At 37.2% G+C, this 16,557-nt stretch overlaps 1 protein-coding gene across 1 annotated transcript in view; it reads right to left on the minus strand.

Annotated features, from left to right (window-relative positions):
- LOC133878292 (DNA ligase 1) overlaps positions 1–10,484 on the minus strand; it is a 37,039-nt gene extending 26,555 nt beyond the window's left edge. The window contains exons 1-8 of the mRNA XM_062316826.1: positions 9,623–10,484; positions 8,521–8,637; positions 6,119–6,220; positions 5,922–6,038; positions 4,422–4,652; positions 4,239–4,333; positions 3,871–3,958; positions 2,575–2,706 (exon numbers count right to left, since the gene is read on the minus strand). Coding sequence (XP_062172810.1) covers positions 2,575–2,706; positions 3,871–3,958; positions 4,239–4,333; positions 4,422–4,652; positions 5,922–6,038; positions 6,119–6,220; positions 8,521–8,637; positions 9,623–10,381 — 1,641 coding nt within the window. The 5' untranslated portion in view covers positions 10,382–10,484. The remainder of the gene's footprint in view (positions 1–2,574; positions 2,707–3,870; positions 3,959–4,238; positions 4,334–4,421; positions 4,653–5,921; positions 6,039–6,118; positions 6,221–8,520; positions 8,638–9,622) is intronic.
- Positions 10,485–16,557: the final 6,073 nt, after the last annotated feature.

Here is a 16,557-nt window from a genome sequence, read left to right on the forward strand (position 1 = left end):
ATCAGGAAAGCTACTCAATCTCTTTGGGGAGTGGATCGATTGGGCTTGCAGGCTTACACCGATATTGGGCCTTAAGTGTGACATCCCACATCGCCTGGGAATGGAGATATGCTTATATGTATAAATGCACCATTTATGACACAACGCGTTTTAAAGCCGTGATGGCAATGAACCTATCAGAACTCTGCAGTTAAGCGTGCTTCTGCAAGAGTAATCCCAGGATGGGTGACCTCCTGAGAAGTCTGGTTTGGGGAGCCAAAAGCGAACAATATTGTGTCATTGGGGGTGGGTCGTTACATTAAGTGTTTTGGGCTTAAGCACAAGGTGAGCCGCTTAGCGGTGGGCCGGATGCTCAAGAGGGCTAAGGTGGTTTTAAGAAGGGCCCGATTTCGGGTAGGGTCCAGTAGCTTGGGTTCCAAGTCCATTTCCAAGAAGGCTGTTTTGGTGGGTTCTAACATTGTTGTGGATTCGAGCTTGGTGTCTTCGTCGGGTTTTGGAGCGACTGATGGGCGAGTCTTGGTTACTCGTGCGATTCTTGGTCTATCATCACTGGTGGTTGCCGATGGTCCTATTCCGAGCGTATTCTAGGCCGAAATCTTCTGTGCAAGCCTTCAGATCAGATGCTTCTGTGGTTACGGGTTCTGTGACTTTAGGTTTAGCGTCGTCGGTGGCTGCATTTGGTCCTGTTCCGAACTCCTCTGGTCTTGTTCTGGAGTCTTCTAGGCCAAAATCTTCTATGCACGTCTCTCTCTTTTGATCAAGCTTCCTCTGGACAACCCATTGCGCCAGCCTTCTTTTGGGGGGTTGACTTGGCTGTTGGGGTCTCCTTTGGCACCACTTCTTCGGGGGCGGCTGCTTTGGGTGAAAGGCTCCGCATTTCTCTTTCGGTGATGTCGGAGAGTGGGGCTCCTATCTACCCATCGGTGCTGAGATACTACTGTAGATCGAAGGTAGGCAGAGGAGCTCAGCTGGATGCTTCTCTGATTGACGAGGCCTTGCCGGCGATTAGTGCTCTGATGGCGCTGCCTTTTGGTGCCCAACCCTCATCAGAGCCTGGTGGGGGAACAGTCAGTAAGACTCCCTCGACTAGCCTTCTTCGACATGGCTTCCTTCTCCCGAACAGAGTAGGTGGGTCTCCTCTCTCTTCGACTCAATCTATGGGTGTGAAGATGAGGGGCGTTGGTGCCCCGCTAAGGCTTGGGGGCCCTCCACTATTGTCATTTTCCTTAGAGGTGGGTGAATCTTCAAGAGGAGATGTTTTTTAAGGTGTTGGTGGTTCTCCTGGGACTACGATAGATGTTGGTTTTTGTTTCCATATTCTGGGGGTCTCCCACGAGGGAAATGTGAAGGGCTTTTAGGATTTATTGGCTCAAATTGATGTGGCGCAACATCAAGAGGTTTCAGTCTCCACTCCTAAGTTTAAAGGGAGTAGAGAGGTGAAAAACTTAAATGCTAGATTAATTATGATGCTAAGGGTTTTGGTTCAAGATGAGGCAAAGGCAAGAATGCCCTTGCTATGGTGTAATGGTCTCTGGGTTTTGTGGGCTGGTTCATGTTGGGGTGTTTGGGTTTTTCCTTATGTTTGTGGGTTTTGCACGTGTTTTTTCTTTTTTCTTTCTTTTTCATGTTTTGGTGTCATTTTTGTATACTTCATGTATGCTTGGGGACGCCTTTACGTTTTTAATAAATTTTTCTACTTACCTATCAAAAAAAAAGGAAGCCTCGGTGGCAAACCATATGGTGGTTGCGAACAACATCAATCAGTGGAATATCACCTTCATCAGACGATTCAAAGATAGAGATGGTCTTTTTTCAACCTCTTGTACTCTGTTGAACCAAGGGGATGAGGATAGATATGTTAGCTCCCTTCCAAAAGGCAGATCATGTACTTAGCCCCCTGCTGGTTTTTCTTTCCTCTGGAAGAGCATAGGGATAAATAAGGCACCTACAAGAATGGTTTTATGGATAGTAGAGTTAGGGAGGATCCTGACCTTGGATAATCAAGAAATAGGCACATAATAGTGACAGATTGGTGTTGCATGTGCAAGAACAATGGGGAATCCATCAATTATCTTTTGCTCCATTGCAGAGTTGCTAGAGAATTGTGGATATCAGTTTTCAGTCTTTTAGCGGTTTTCGAGGTAGTGGATAATGCCAAATCGGGTGGTGAAGTTATTGGCTAGTCAGAGTAGCCAGTTTGGCGGTCATTGTAACTTAGAAGCATGAACGGCATCAATAGGCATGATGCAAATAGACATCCAAGCTGAACTGATAACCTTATGAGATGCTTTACAAAACAGTAAAATGTTCATGCCGGATTTCATATAAGTTACATTTTTGTCACGTGTAAATAAACAATTAAGACATCTGAGCTATACAGTCAGCATAATGAATTGGGTATTCATGAAGAAAGACTAGCACACATTTCCCCTTGCAACCAAAACTGTCACCAGAAAAAGTACCACAACTGACATCAGGATGAACAACAACAAAGATACAACTATTAAGTAGTAGTTAAAAAAACGCAAGGAAACTCGAGCACTGATTAAGCAAAAATGATAAAAAGAGTCATACCTTCCTACGAACTTTAAGTTCTTCCTGAAGAAGTGGTTTGCCATTAAGGTACAGCATATCAAAAGCAAATATGCAAACATCAACCTTTATATCACCCACAGCAACATTTTTGCGAGCTCGAGTGCTGAGGATCTGCCATTATATTCATTAATAAGAATTACCCTGCTCAGCTCCACAACACTATTGCAAACTACTTCGAGCCATGGGTCAACCATTAGATATTTTCTCTAAACAAAGAATACGAATTAATCAAAAGTGATCTACAAATGGTTTAAATTACTTCTTCCCTTTAGAATGATGAAAAAGGAGAACTGATAAACAGGCCCTGAACAATAGGATTAGGCACAAAAAGCAAGAAGGATATTTTACATAATGGATTAGGCTTAGGTGCTGTAAAAAACAAGGGTAATAGGCTAATAGGCTTATATAATAAACAAGGGTAATAGGCTAATCCCAATGAAAACATAAAAGAACTTTTGCAAGACCAAAAATGAACCCAGAAATCAAGAAAACGGTATAGACTTTCAATTATTACTTATTCATGAGACAATTGCATGTTTAGTTCCAATAGAACAGGACAAGAGATGTGCCAGTCCCAACATCCTCTAATATATCTTCTTCTTTTTCACAATATTCACTATGATCTACCATATATATGGATGGTGTAAGAAACTTAATAAAGTTCCTAGGAGAATAACCTGCCATTATTCTGCATACCCCTATGCACATTTATATCATCTGTATATAACATTGTCTTCTATCACATCATTTATGTACATCTCCTCCATAAATCTTAAAATATATGGATTTGCAGAAACTTGATACCTGTGGCAATTGAACCCACAACTATGCAACATAGCATAAAAGGAATATTGGGCTCTAAAGAATAAACAACATGAAGTAGCTGCTTCAACAGCTTTGGGAAACTAATGAACGAATGAAATGTCATATATCTTATCAAGTACGTAATAACGTAAACAAATTCAAGACCATATCCGAAATAGTTTCCATGTGTTGCTGCCTTGACAAAGTTATATGAATTCTCCTTAATTGACCGGTCCCACTTTTTTGTGGGCTATTTAACCTAAAAATTGATATCCTAAAGTTTCCTCTCTCAGACTACTTTGTTGCCATCTTTTATTTATTTTTCCAATTATAAGCAGAGAATTTTGATGGTTTGAAGCATTTGTTTCGCTTTTAAACCCTGATTGATAAAGAAACTGCATTCCTGATTAATGCAGAATCATTGCATCTACATAGAATGATATACCTCAACTCAATGCGAAGACACTTTACCTGGAAGGGCAGAATTTTTTGTTTTTCACGGTCATACGCAACAAGTTCACAATCCAGCACAAATGATCTAACAGGTGACTTCTTCAACCTACATACTGACAGTAAGCATTAGCAAAATTTTATACCTAAGGCCAGCATGTGATGTAGCATTGAGAAAAAATGAACTCCAATAACAATAAAATGAAAGAATAAAGAAAACCCAAAGTGCTTTGACGTTCTATTTGTAACCGCGGGTTCTATTTCACCCATGAAATTCCTTCACAAACAAAGATATGCACAACCCATTCATTAAGTTGACATTCTATAGAGATTGCTCCAGATGCATTCGATATAACAGACAGAAAATGCTGCCAACAATACAAATCTACCTTGAAACTGCAATGACAACATCAGGAAACTTTTCAGTGTTTCGTTCAGCATTTCGACTGTATATCTCAACTGAATTATTGTCCATGTAATGTATCTGCTCCAAACAAGTTAAGTTAGACCATGGATATATATACCATTAACAGTACAAAATTTCAGTTTGTTGTTTTACTAGGTAGTATCACCTGGGCACGTTCTCCATCATACTTGTATTCACAGGTAAATTCCATATCCTGGAATTTATTTACAATCTCAGATACCCCCTTAGTTGGCTTTGCTAACATCGGTCCAACTGGGACACCAAGTGTAAAGTTACATGTCTGTGGAAGATTCCACACACCACCACTGAGAAGGGCAGGAACTATTTTATCATAGACAGGAAGTACAGAGTACACTCGTTTAACAATCTTCGCAGCCTGATGCAAGCGCAATTATAAAAAGCTTAATAAATGCTCAAGCAAAATAACATTTGTGCAAGTTCAAAAAAAAAATGGCACAATAACTCAACCACAATTACAAGGTCAGAAACTAAATCAAACCACAACAACGGAAAGGGGAAAAAAAAGGATATATCTGCTATAAAACCCCTTAACTCTGGCATCTAACAGAAGGCCAGAATCAAAGAGCTAAAAGGTAATCGGACATTGCTGACAACTCATACCAGGAGTATACAATGAGCTTCACATGATGACATCAGTTCACCACAAAAGGTGTTGGCCTGTTGCCTCAAGATCTAGACAAGATTCTGTTTTTTTCTAGGACTTGTGAGATGTCTGACCTTTACTAGCCCACTTTGTCACACCATGAAAAGAATTCACTCTACCATAAACTTGATGGAATATCTACTAGAAACCATCCTAAGCTCTTCATTAATTATTGGCCTATGCGAGTACTTTAAACAAATATTTGTAAACTCCATATCAAATCAATATGCATACTTTCCACATGAAAATGTGATGGCATGGAGGCCAATGCTAAGACCTACAATCAACCCCAACCCCCTAAAAAATAGGATACTGCTATGAAATATAGAATCGTTAAAGTGATAGAATCACATTTAACATCACAAAAACCATAAGAAATATGAAAGGATAGCTCAAACTTAACAGTGTGTTTGGAGGAGAGATAGGACATGAAAAAGGGGTGATTTGGATGTAATTTTTGGCGAGAAGAGGATTTGAAGGGGTACCACACCCCCTCAAAACCACTTTTTTCAATTCCCTCGAATTGGGGGAACTTGGCGAGAGAAGGCATCAGCTTTAATGAATTTTCCTGCACTTCCTTTAATAAACTAATAATTTATTAATATTCCAACTATGTCTACACAAGCCCTTATCAAAAATCTTACTCCATTGTCAATTTACACGGTACCTTATCTTTTCTCTAGGTGCCACCATGCAATCAAACAAGGGAAAAAGTGCTTACTCTTCTCTTCCCTCTTATTATTTATTAAAAGATCCAAACAAAGGAAGAGAAAACCATTCCCCCTCATCTCTTGTATTCTCCCTCCTTCCCTTATCCTCTCCTCTCCCTCCGAACTCCCTTACATAGTGAAAGTGTTATGTCTACAAGGTGATGCCATTTCTAGAACATACTAAGGTAAACAAATCCATAGATGGCTTCCATTCTATCATAGTACTTGACGTTCCACAGCATGTTTTCTGATCTAACGAACAGAAACTGACCTCTTCTAGAGGAGACTGGATGTTTGGAGGTGGTGTAGAATGTTTTTCGGTATATACAGCAGCTTGACCCAATGCAGCTAATAGGGTCTGCTCCGCCAATCCAATGCGCAACTTTGTCTACAAAATATATAATAGAAAGCTTACAATAAACCGAACGAGGAAACAAGCCGATATCTAATACATGTTCAATTTACAACCTGAATTAGACGAATTAGATATTGCGGTTCACAGTCGGTGGCAGCAACAAGTAGTCCCTTGATATGGTTTTTTTTCTTCTCCTGGCTATCCTTCCCAGATTCCTACCAACATTCAAAATAACACCAAGTTAATTACAAAGGGCAATACTTCCTAAAACCAAATTTTAATCCCAGTACAAGGTTCTCAATCTTCTCCCAAATATTGATATCCTGCACATTGGCCAAACAGAAAATGGTGCTTCTAGATTACATTACACAGGGTGAATCCCTATTCAACAAAAAAATAACATGTTTTCTTGGGTACAAATAGTACAGTATGTATCAAGACTCTTGTCGGTTATACATTAGTCTAGAAGCATAATTTTTTGTGATGCATAATGATAATTTTATTGAAAGAAAAGGGCAAAGCCCTCGTACACGAAAAGTATATAAGAGAGCCAAAAACCTTAAAGGCTACTACAATCTAAAAAACAAATCAAATCTACCAGATTCTCTAAGTCAAAATTAGGAACATTTACAATAACCCAATCCAAAAAAGATCTTAGAAGTGAGGATTTCTGAAAAAGAACATTAGACTCGCTATCCTCAAAGAGACATTGATTCCTTTCATGCTGGCTTTGGATGCGTAAGTCATAACATGGGTCATAAACTTCACAAACCAATATTTCCTTTCCTCCAAATTCAACAACTAACCAATAGTAAAACCCCACCAGTAAAAAAAAAATTGGTGGACAAGAAACCCACAACAAAAGGCTCAACATTTCAATCAACAGATCTAAGCGGGATGGTAGCAAAATCCCCTCCCCAAGAAAAAAGCATTGAAGGGGAGGATACAGCATAAGAGCTTCCAATATCACAAGTATGTTAAAGTATTGATTAATGATTAAATTTACCTCTTCCTATCAGCTTAAACTCCCTTTTAATAGGTGATGCCCAACACGTGAAATATTTAATTGAAATGGGGGGTGACTCGGTCATTTACCCTCATTTTTCAATTAAATATTTCACATGTTAGGCCTCACCTATTAAAAGAGAGTTTGAGCCCACATGTTAGGGGGAGTGTTAAGTACTGATTAAATGACTAAATTTGCCTCTTCCTATCAACTTAAGCTTTTGGGACAAATGGTAATTTAACAAAGCAAAGTATATCTAACTAATGGCTTGAATTTTTTTTTGCACTGTCAATTAGCACCCAGGCAGTAGCTACTATAATGAAAACCATCCCAAGCATGAGAATCTGCTAACCCAACCCTTAGTATTGTGGGTCAACCAACCATCACAAATGTACATGCTATATTCCAAACTAAAACTTTAACTTTTCCTATGTCAAATAACATGAATACTTCAAATAAAGAAATCAAAAGTAAAAACTTGAAATAGAAATTGAGGATCAATAAAATTAAAAGGTGATAGGCAAATTTTCAAAGGAAAACCTTTATAGCTAGGCTACAAAATTCATAAAAGAAACCAACCGTTTCTTTTTCTTTCTTTTGATTAGTTAAAGGATTTATACACCCAACATTACATCAATTTCAATGTCAAGCCATCTTCAATGCACTTTCTGTAAGTGCATCTCAAAATTGACATTTGCATCCTCCATTTTTTTTACTAAGAATTCGCGTCCTTTCCATTTTAAACTCCAATTCTTCTTGCAGCCTGCAAAAAGAAAATCTACCCTGTGAGGTTACCAAAGGGTACTTCAATTTCTCTCTTATTTAAGTCAAACGCCCAGAAAGAACCAGAAAATTAAACCACTCAAATAATCCCTATCCAAGATAGTGTATGGAATGAGGATTATCATGAACTGTCGAGTCTTGCTGTGCAAACCCTATTACAACTCTTTCATATATAAGTTACAAAAATCTAACCACAACCTAGTCCTCATAATTAAAAAAATGACTGAGATCAGCTTTTGCCACACCTAATGGTCGTGAAAAAGAAATACTGAAAAGCATGAAGCCTTATTATGAAGAACACACTCATAGTCTTCAAGTTTAAGTTCAGAAAATTAGTATTCTGAATCAAGGTGTATACACTTCATGTACAAGGGTTTCTGCCCTTTTTTTCATTAAAATTATTATTATTCATCCAAAAAAAAAGTCTTCTGAATCAACGATAATCCATTTTCCTGAAACAATATTTCAATCATGATATTTGACACTTAAAACATAAATTGTGTAGAGCACCATTGCATCAAATGCTTCACAAATATGAAAGCCAAACTAAGGTATAAACTATCCGACGCAAGGATTATGACTGTACTAAAAAGTGAAATATTAACCAGATCAAGTTAACATAATTGAATTCCCAGCCTCAATGCTCCTGATAAATCAATCCATGGCCAAAGAACAGGAGTCAAACTCTAAAGCCTATTAAGTTTGGAAAAGAAGAAGATAGTGCACCTTAGCAATGAGCCGGAATGTATTAAAAACCTTGGTAACAGTTAATGCATCAGGCTTGCGCATCATAGATTGAGATGAACGGCTTGCTTTTGCAACAAGACCCAGGTCTCCCAATTCCTGACAATTTGAACCAAAAAAACTTAATATAAAATAAAACAGAAGACAAAAGGAACCGTCACAAAATGTGAAAGTCAAAAAAAGGTGTTGGCTCGCAAGATAAATAAGAAAAGATTGGATCTTCTCCTAGGATGAGGTTTAAAACCAACTGGATTTAAAAGATGAGATAGTGCACAATGCGTTAATGTTGAATAATATCACCATCTACCCATACAAAGGCAGATCTTGTGAAACTTTCCATTTATTTCCAAAGTGACTTAACATAAATAAACACCAAACTATTTGTCTGTACTCTCAATTTGTACAATCTATCAACTTGCACATCATTATTTGAACAGTACCAAACTGATAGGATTTATATTATAAGTCATAAAACAGATGGCTGAGTACCGAAGTCTAGCATCAGAAAAAACAATTCTGTCAGAACTTGGGGCCCATTTGGTAGCTTCCGCATATTATGATCTCTGGTTTTAACAACTTCTTGCTTCCTGTTTTGTGATACTTGTTGCCATCTCTTCTCATTTTGTTTCAACAACTCCTCCCACCAAATGCAATCTCCACATAGTTTCCTTTTTACTCAAAAGCTGCATTCAAGTGGACAGTTCAAAACTGACATAACACTCACAATAATACAACACTGCCGTGCAATCAGCAACCAGAAACCCTCCAACAAAAAGTATAAATCTCAAATCCCTAGGACTTTCATTCTTCTAATATCCTCCCAAAAGAAAATGAAAATCTGTTATCAACAAAGCCACTAGTTCTAAATCCTAAACCAAGCAGAGGTTTTGACTTTCTCTGATATTAGATAAACAGAAAAACGCAAACCATATCTCATCAGCAATTCGAACCTCATACCTACACGTTTTATCATATCAGCAACTAAATATACGTGAAATAACTCATAATCCAAAGTTAATGATAACAGAGAGTTACTTAACCAAAAAGAAGCGATAAATAAACATGAAACCACATAAACAGGTACCTTGTATTGCTTTTTAACCTGCACGTCGGTCCTCCCACAAGCCTCCGCGAGTGCCTTAATTATGGAAGCGTCCCCAATTCCCAGCTCCAAGCCCTCGTGCCCTGGTGCGATCCTGTTTGCCGAAAGGTACACAACCGGCACGAGATCATCGGGCGTGGTATGCATCACAGTCCTGAGCATATTACACACTATATCTGTAATCACAATCCGGCCTGTCTCCTTGGAAATCATATCAAAAGCCAAACAGAGAAACATGAAGGGAACCCGCTCGCCCTCGCCCCAACACGCAACCAATTTCGGACTGAAATCCCCGGCCTTCAACTTCAATTGCGGCATTTTGCTCTTCAATTGCGCAGTCTTATCCTCCGCGCAAACAGCTTGGAGCTTTTTCTTCTTTGCAGCCATCGCCTCCTGGGGCCCCCCGCTCGATTCGCAGGAAATGGGGTTTTGGGGCGGCAAAGAATTGGGGGTGGTAGGGTTTAGGGGAGGGTTAGAATCTAGGGTTTTGCGTTTGCTGGGAGACGAAGACTGGGGCTGGGGCTTTTTCTTGGCGGCGGCCCGAGCGCCGGACATGAGGGCGTCGAAAGCGGAAGGGCGCGAGGACATGGCTATGGAGCTGGGGTTGGCGGAAGAGAAGGCCTGGAGATAGGGGGGAAAAGAGAAGGGGCCGGTGGGGAAGCGAGAGAAAGAAAGAGGGTTGAGGGGGTGAGAGAGCGATTGATGATGGCGTAGACAACAGCATGAACGAAGTGAGAGCATCAACAGAAGAAAGATAGTCAAAGCAGCTAAGGAGAGAGTATGGGTGGGTGTTCTCGTTCTAGACGGAGGAGAAAATGAATAGAAATGTGGCGGGAATTTTACATATATATGCATATAAAGAGGATTTTAATTTTTAGCCCAAAACAAGTTCGCCCAGTGCCCAGGTTCCCTCGTTTTGACTTTTGACTTTTGAGCAACCACGTGTTCCTGACATTTGAGGTCTTTTTTTCTTTTTTTCTTTTTTCTTTTTTTTTTAAGGGATCTCGGCCCCTTATACGCTGCAATATACCTTGTTCGCCAAACGACTGTCCCACCAAGCTGGTAGTCGAACTTTCCGACGGCAATGACTGTCTTACCAGGAAACCAAAGACTAATCCCAATATCCGATACTACTCCAGGCATTAGGGCTTTAAATCATGAGTAGATGATCAGAGGCCCACAAGTACCCCTCCACACAACCCAGGTGACTAGCTTCAAAAGAGAGGTAGCACCTAAGGGAATACGAACCTGGGATCAAATGGGAAAAATGCCTTATTGTCCCAGGCTCTAACCAACTAAGCCACCCCCTGGGTTTATTTAATAAAATGACTCATAAACCACCAATTCGTGGGTCACTTTGTATGTATTCTATTTTGAGATTGATAAATATTATACACCACATTTTTATTCTATTTTATTAATATGATAATGTAGATTAATTATTGTTAAAAAAATATATAAACATTAATTTACAATATCACATCAGTAAAATGAAATAAAAATATGGTGTATTACATAAATCTTTAAATTTTATATAAGTTTGTCTTTTGGTCCAAATCAACTATTAGGCATGCCTATTTTATATTTTGTTAGTTGTAAAAACATTCAATCTTTTGATTTTGAAAATTAACATAAAGAGATATTTAAGAATGGGGTTAATAATTCTTTTAATTTTTAAGACGTGTTTTTTTTTTTTTAAATATGAAAATAACACTTTAAAGTCATTTCACTTGTCTTTCATCCAACTTAATAATTGTTGATGCAGTTGATCACACGTCGGTAGCTCAACCAAGGAACTTCGAGAGAAACAAGAAACAAGCAAGAGACGCTTGTCGGGTGTGCCAATGAGAGCAAGATGGAAGGTGTGAAAAAGAAGAAGAAAGGCTTGGGAACATACCTGCTACAATAATCATTTATTTATAAGAGTAGAGGTATAACCACCTATGACACATGGCATTACTTGGCAGGGGAGCATCATGATAGTACAGACTCCCTTGCATGGACGTGAGGCGGACGTGGATAAAGGGACGTAAGTAATGGCCAACAAATTTTCCCTTTCGTAGGTAATTGTTAGAGTGGTCTCGTAGTTGCCTGTTATGGTAACGTGGCAAGGGCATGGATCCCCTACAACTCAACTACTAGAACCATCCAATGAGTCGTTGAACCTTGGGTCACGGTCTAAGAGTTGTCGAGGCATGAGTCAGGTCGAGAGTAGGGGATCCATTAATCGGCGTTGGGCCTAACTCACCTCAAGGGCCAAGTGGGCCTTTAGTAACTCAATCCTCCAAATGCCTCGATTCGAGCTTTGGGAATTCCAACCGGCTCGCTGTTTATCCTTGTGTAACGCCTCGAAAAATTAATTAACTAATAGTTAACCCCATGGTTACGCCTCTTTACTAACAAATAAGAGCAATGAATCTTAGAACCCTCATCAGAGAGTCTTGATGAGTGCCAAAAAGTGTATATTTGGACCCCTTAATTTACATTAGTTAAACCTTTAGCTTTGTTACTTTTTGATGTTTTGGTTAGTTTTAGTGTTTTTGCGTTTTTGCAGGGTAATAAGAGAAAAATGACAATTTTCAAGTCAAAATACATAGAAAGCTGGATTTTCAAAAGTGCTGAAAAAGTAGATCGATCGAATTTTAAGTAGATCGATCGAAAAGTAGATCGATCGATTTTAAAATCGGTCGATCAAATTTTTGCGAGACAGAAACCCTAGCTAACTCTATAAATACGTCTTTTTCTCATTTTCTCAATATGAGGAGCCGCGGCAGAGACCGTCTGGGCGCCCCAAAGGGCCGATTTTGACCTAGCTTAGGGTTCTTGGGTGATTTTCACCTAGAACCACCTTCCTTTGTAAGTTTATTTATGTTTTTATTGATTCTTCTTGTTCATTTACGTTTTCTTTAGTGATGTATAACTAAACTTTCGTCTTGGGTTGAGGATGAAACCTCATCATTGAATAGAAACTGAGTTTCATTGCTTCTTTATGCTATTTGAGTTTATGGGCTTTGATTTCTCATTGTTCTACTCCGATTTTTGAGATTATTTTTGGATATCTCTTGTGATTTCCGGATACAAGTGATGATTTGATATAGTTTTATTAAATTGATGGCTTGGGTTTTCATGTATGTTGGATATTCATTGTGTTTCATTCTATGGATACATTTGATGATTTAGTTGAAACTATATATCTTTTGTGATTTGTGGAATAATGGATTCATTGAATGATTTAAACAATTTTTGAAGCAAAAGTAGAACATACCTAAGATTTGCATTTGAAAACCTCAAAACATGTGTGATGAGCATGAGATTAGGTTGTTGTGATTTGGTGAGTGTGGATTCCAAAACCCTAGACCCTTTTATTTTCATTAATTTTGTTTATGTTTTCTTTTATTAAAAACCCCTAAATTTGGAACTAGGTTAAAATATGATTAGTTTGAATAGAGATTAATTTTCGCAACTCAATTCCCTGTGGGATCGACCTCGCACTTGCATAACACTATATTGCAAAACGATTCATGCACTTGCGAGTAATTATAATTTGCACAACAAGTCTCTAACGAAAGACTTTAATAATGTTTGGCAAACCACTCTATTTTTATTCAGAAAAAAGTCAACTTCAAAATATTTCACTTTTTATATCACATCAATCATTTTTAACAACAGTCTTAACTTTTTATATCACTTCTATTATTTTTTAATAACTTTTTTCACTTTTCCTCACAAAAAAATCAAATTTTATTTCTACTTTAAATCACATCAATCACTTTTTATTACTATTAAAAAAAAAAAAAACCTACAACCCAAATGTTTACCAAACACGACCTTTATTACTTATAAGATAGTCAATTCTACAATTCCATAAATGAATAACAATCAGAGTATACAAAAAGCATTATAACACAGCATAACACAACTAGAGCATAATTGTCCAATGTTTCAGTCTTAAGACCGATCATCAAGTCAAAATTAATTACTACAACTCCAAAATTCAGAAATATTACAAACCAAGTATAAACATCGATACAAGCAAAAGATAACTGCAGCTATCGATCAAAGAATTGCAATACAACTTAAAATAACCCCACATAAACCCTAAAAACGTCTCATGAAGGGAGTCATCAAAATTATGCCACATGTCATCACTTAAGAGTGGATCTAACTCCTTGAAGACCAATCTAAAATGGTTGTCCAAAACCATATTCCAGTCTCGATTCTCCATATCCATATTCTATAGGACCAGTCGCTATAAAACATAATGTTTATTGGTGGAAAGTAAATCGAAGTGTAAGTCCATGACTTAGTGAATGAGAATACACGTGAAGAACGTGTTATCATATGGTGAACTCATTTGTTTAGCAAAAAATTTATAAATCACAAGCAATAATATAAAATGAGATCATTTGTTAAATGACAATAATATCATGAAGATGTAGTATAAATATAGTATATGATATTTAAAGTGAACATGTACTTGTTCAACTTCATACGATCTACCCAAACCCTTAACTCCTTTTTGGTAAGGTTGACGTTATCTCAAGGGATATGTAGTACAAAGCCAATGCCCCGGTGAGGTACGAATACCGTCATTGCTAGTGATTCGATCAAATTTAAACTCCAATTGATCCACACCACTAACGATGTTGTTATTGTGACCACCACCCGTATATGGTTGCGCCAATTACCTATAAAACTATTGGATCAAATGTCAAACATTAAACATAAAATCTCTTGACCATAGGGTCAACCCGTATAACGTTAAGCACATGGTCGTTACCCATACATGTAGTACCATATCTGATAAGAGTTGAATGTTTACATTCAAAAGCCCCTTTATTTGCATATGTTAAACCCTAATTTGTGTTGTTAAATAATGTATTATTATGTTTTAGTGTTTAATCTCTTTTTTAGATCTTAATTGAAAACAATAAAAAATCAACAAGTTAAGCCTAATGAAGACATTTGAAGTTCAAGTGCTCCTGCCTAGAAAAGGAAAATCGATCAAGTATAATCGATCAATCGAAATTTCCTTGCACAAAAAGTCGATCGATCGATTCTTCAGTCGAACTTAAATTGATCGATCTACATTCTATCGATCGAAATCTCTAAAACAAAATAAATCGATCGATCGACTTCAGATATTTCAGAAAGATCTTCAGATGTCGGCAGCTTTTTGTGTGGCCTAAAATCATCCTCAAGTTATGCGGTCCTAATCAGAAGTTGTCACCATCATTTTGTGCGGCTGAGAGTGATTGTTTGAGCTAGGTTTGTTGTACCAAATCCTCTATAAATAGAGGATGGACGTGAGAGTTAAGGATATAGATAGTTTTTAGTGGATAATCTTATTTTTAGTTTTTGTGCATTCAAGTGATGCACCATTTTCTTCATGTTTTCCAGAGAGCTTAGTTTTAAAGGTATGTTGATGCTGTAACTTATTTTAAATTCGTTTTTAGTAAAGTGAAGTTGGAATCTAGTTGATGCAAGTGTTCTTTACATTTTTCAGTATTTCTTTCTTCTTCTTTGTGTCATTTTATGTTTAATACAACTCTGGAATCCTAAAATTCCAGAGTCTTGAGCTAGTTCTTTAATGCTTTTCTTATGTTTTCTTTCCTTTAGTTCTTGTTTTTGATTATCCTTAGTTGTTAGGTTAGATTCCTTCATTAGATTAAATTGTTTTTCATCTTGTTAGTATCATATTTTAGTTCCTAGACCTCTTAGAGAAATGGGTTCTTCTTCTCCTATAAGAGAATCTCATCTCTCCATGAGTAGCTAACTTAGTTGTAGGGTATTGATGAACTCTTTCTAAGTGTCATGATTTGATTGTATTGTTCTTGGATTTCCATACAAGTGTAATGATTACATAGCCTAAGATAGTTATGTAATGGTGCTTATGACACAATTTATGTGGACTTGATAACTTATGCTAGGGAACACATATTACTCCACACTCTTTTAGTTTAATTATTACTTAAATGTCTTTCCATTTTAGTGTAATTTTATGTGGAGATTATGTGTTAACTAAGATGGTTTATGCTTTTTCCATAGATGTGTATGCTTATTAAAAGGTCTTATAGTCCATACTAGGGAGCATGAATTATTCAACCCTAGATATAAGTTGAATGACTTTCGTATAAATAGATGGATTATCATTGTCTTTAACTAAATTAATTTCATGTTGAGGTCGTCGTGTGATTGACAATCATTACGCGTTCGTATTACATTTGTGAAGGAAATTCGGGAGGAATATAGTATGCCATGTGTATGAGGATTGAGTGAAATTAATGCCCTATACTTTCCTTGTTCTTAAATCTCTCCATTTTACTTGTTTTAGCTTAATGATAAAATTAAACAAATCATATTTTTCATAATTAAATTAGGCAACGTCTTAAGTACTTTATAACTAAACAACCCCCCCAATCCTTGTGGTACGATACCCTCCTTAGTTCTATACTGCAAAGTCTCGTACTATTGCGAGTGGTTACAAATATTAAAATCCACGTAGTTGTGACAACCGATAAATTGCAAAACCAAAATTCTTATTTTTAATCATCGGTTGGATCGCTACCAATATCATACGATGCAATTAATCATTATCGTTTACATGTATGCATTTATAAAACTTACAAGATGCAACATTCATTTATTCATCACATGTTTACACAAAAAATAGAGTTCACATCATTCTAAAATATATTTCATATGAGCAATAAGTATGCATGTTTGATAAATAAATTAATTATGTTATTTTGAATCTTAAAACGAGTATCCATGTGAGTTTTACTCACCTTAGACGTAGGGCACTTATCGGTAATCCCTCTAATACTCTACGACCTTGAAATAGGTGAAATGGTCTATTACTAGTCTCTATCTAAGCTTGAAATACACTTAAACTTAGTTTTCAGGCAAAAAAGTTG

The sequence above is a fragment of the Alnus glutinosa genome, chromosome 9 (assembly GCF_958979055.1).
Source record: "Alnus glutinosa chromosome 9, dhAlnGlut1.1, whole genome shotgun sequence".
NCBI lineage: Eukaryota > Viridiplantae > Streptophyta > Magnoliopsida > Fagales > Betulaceae > Alnus > Alnus glutinosa.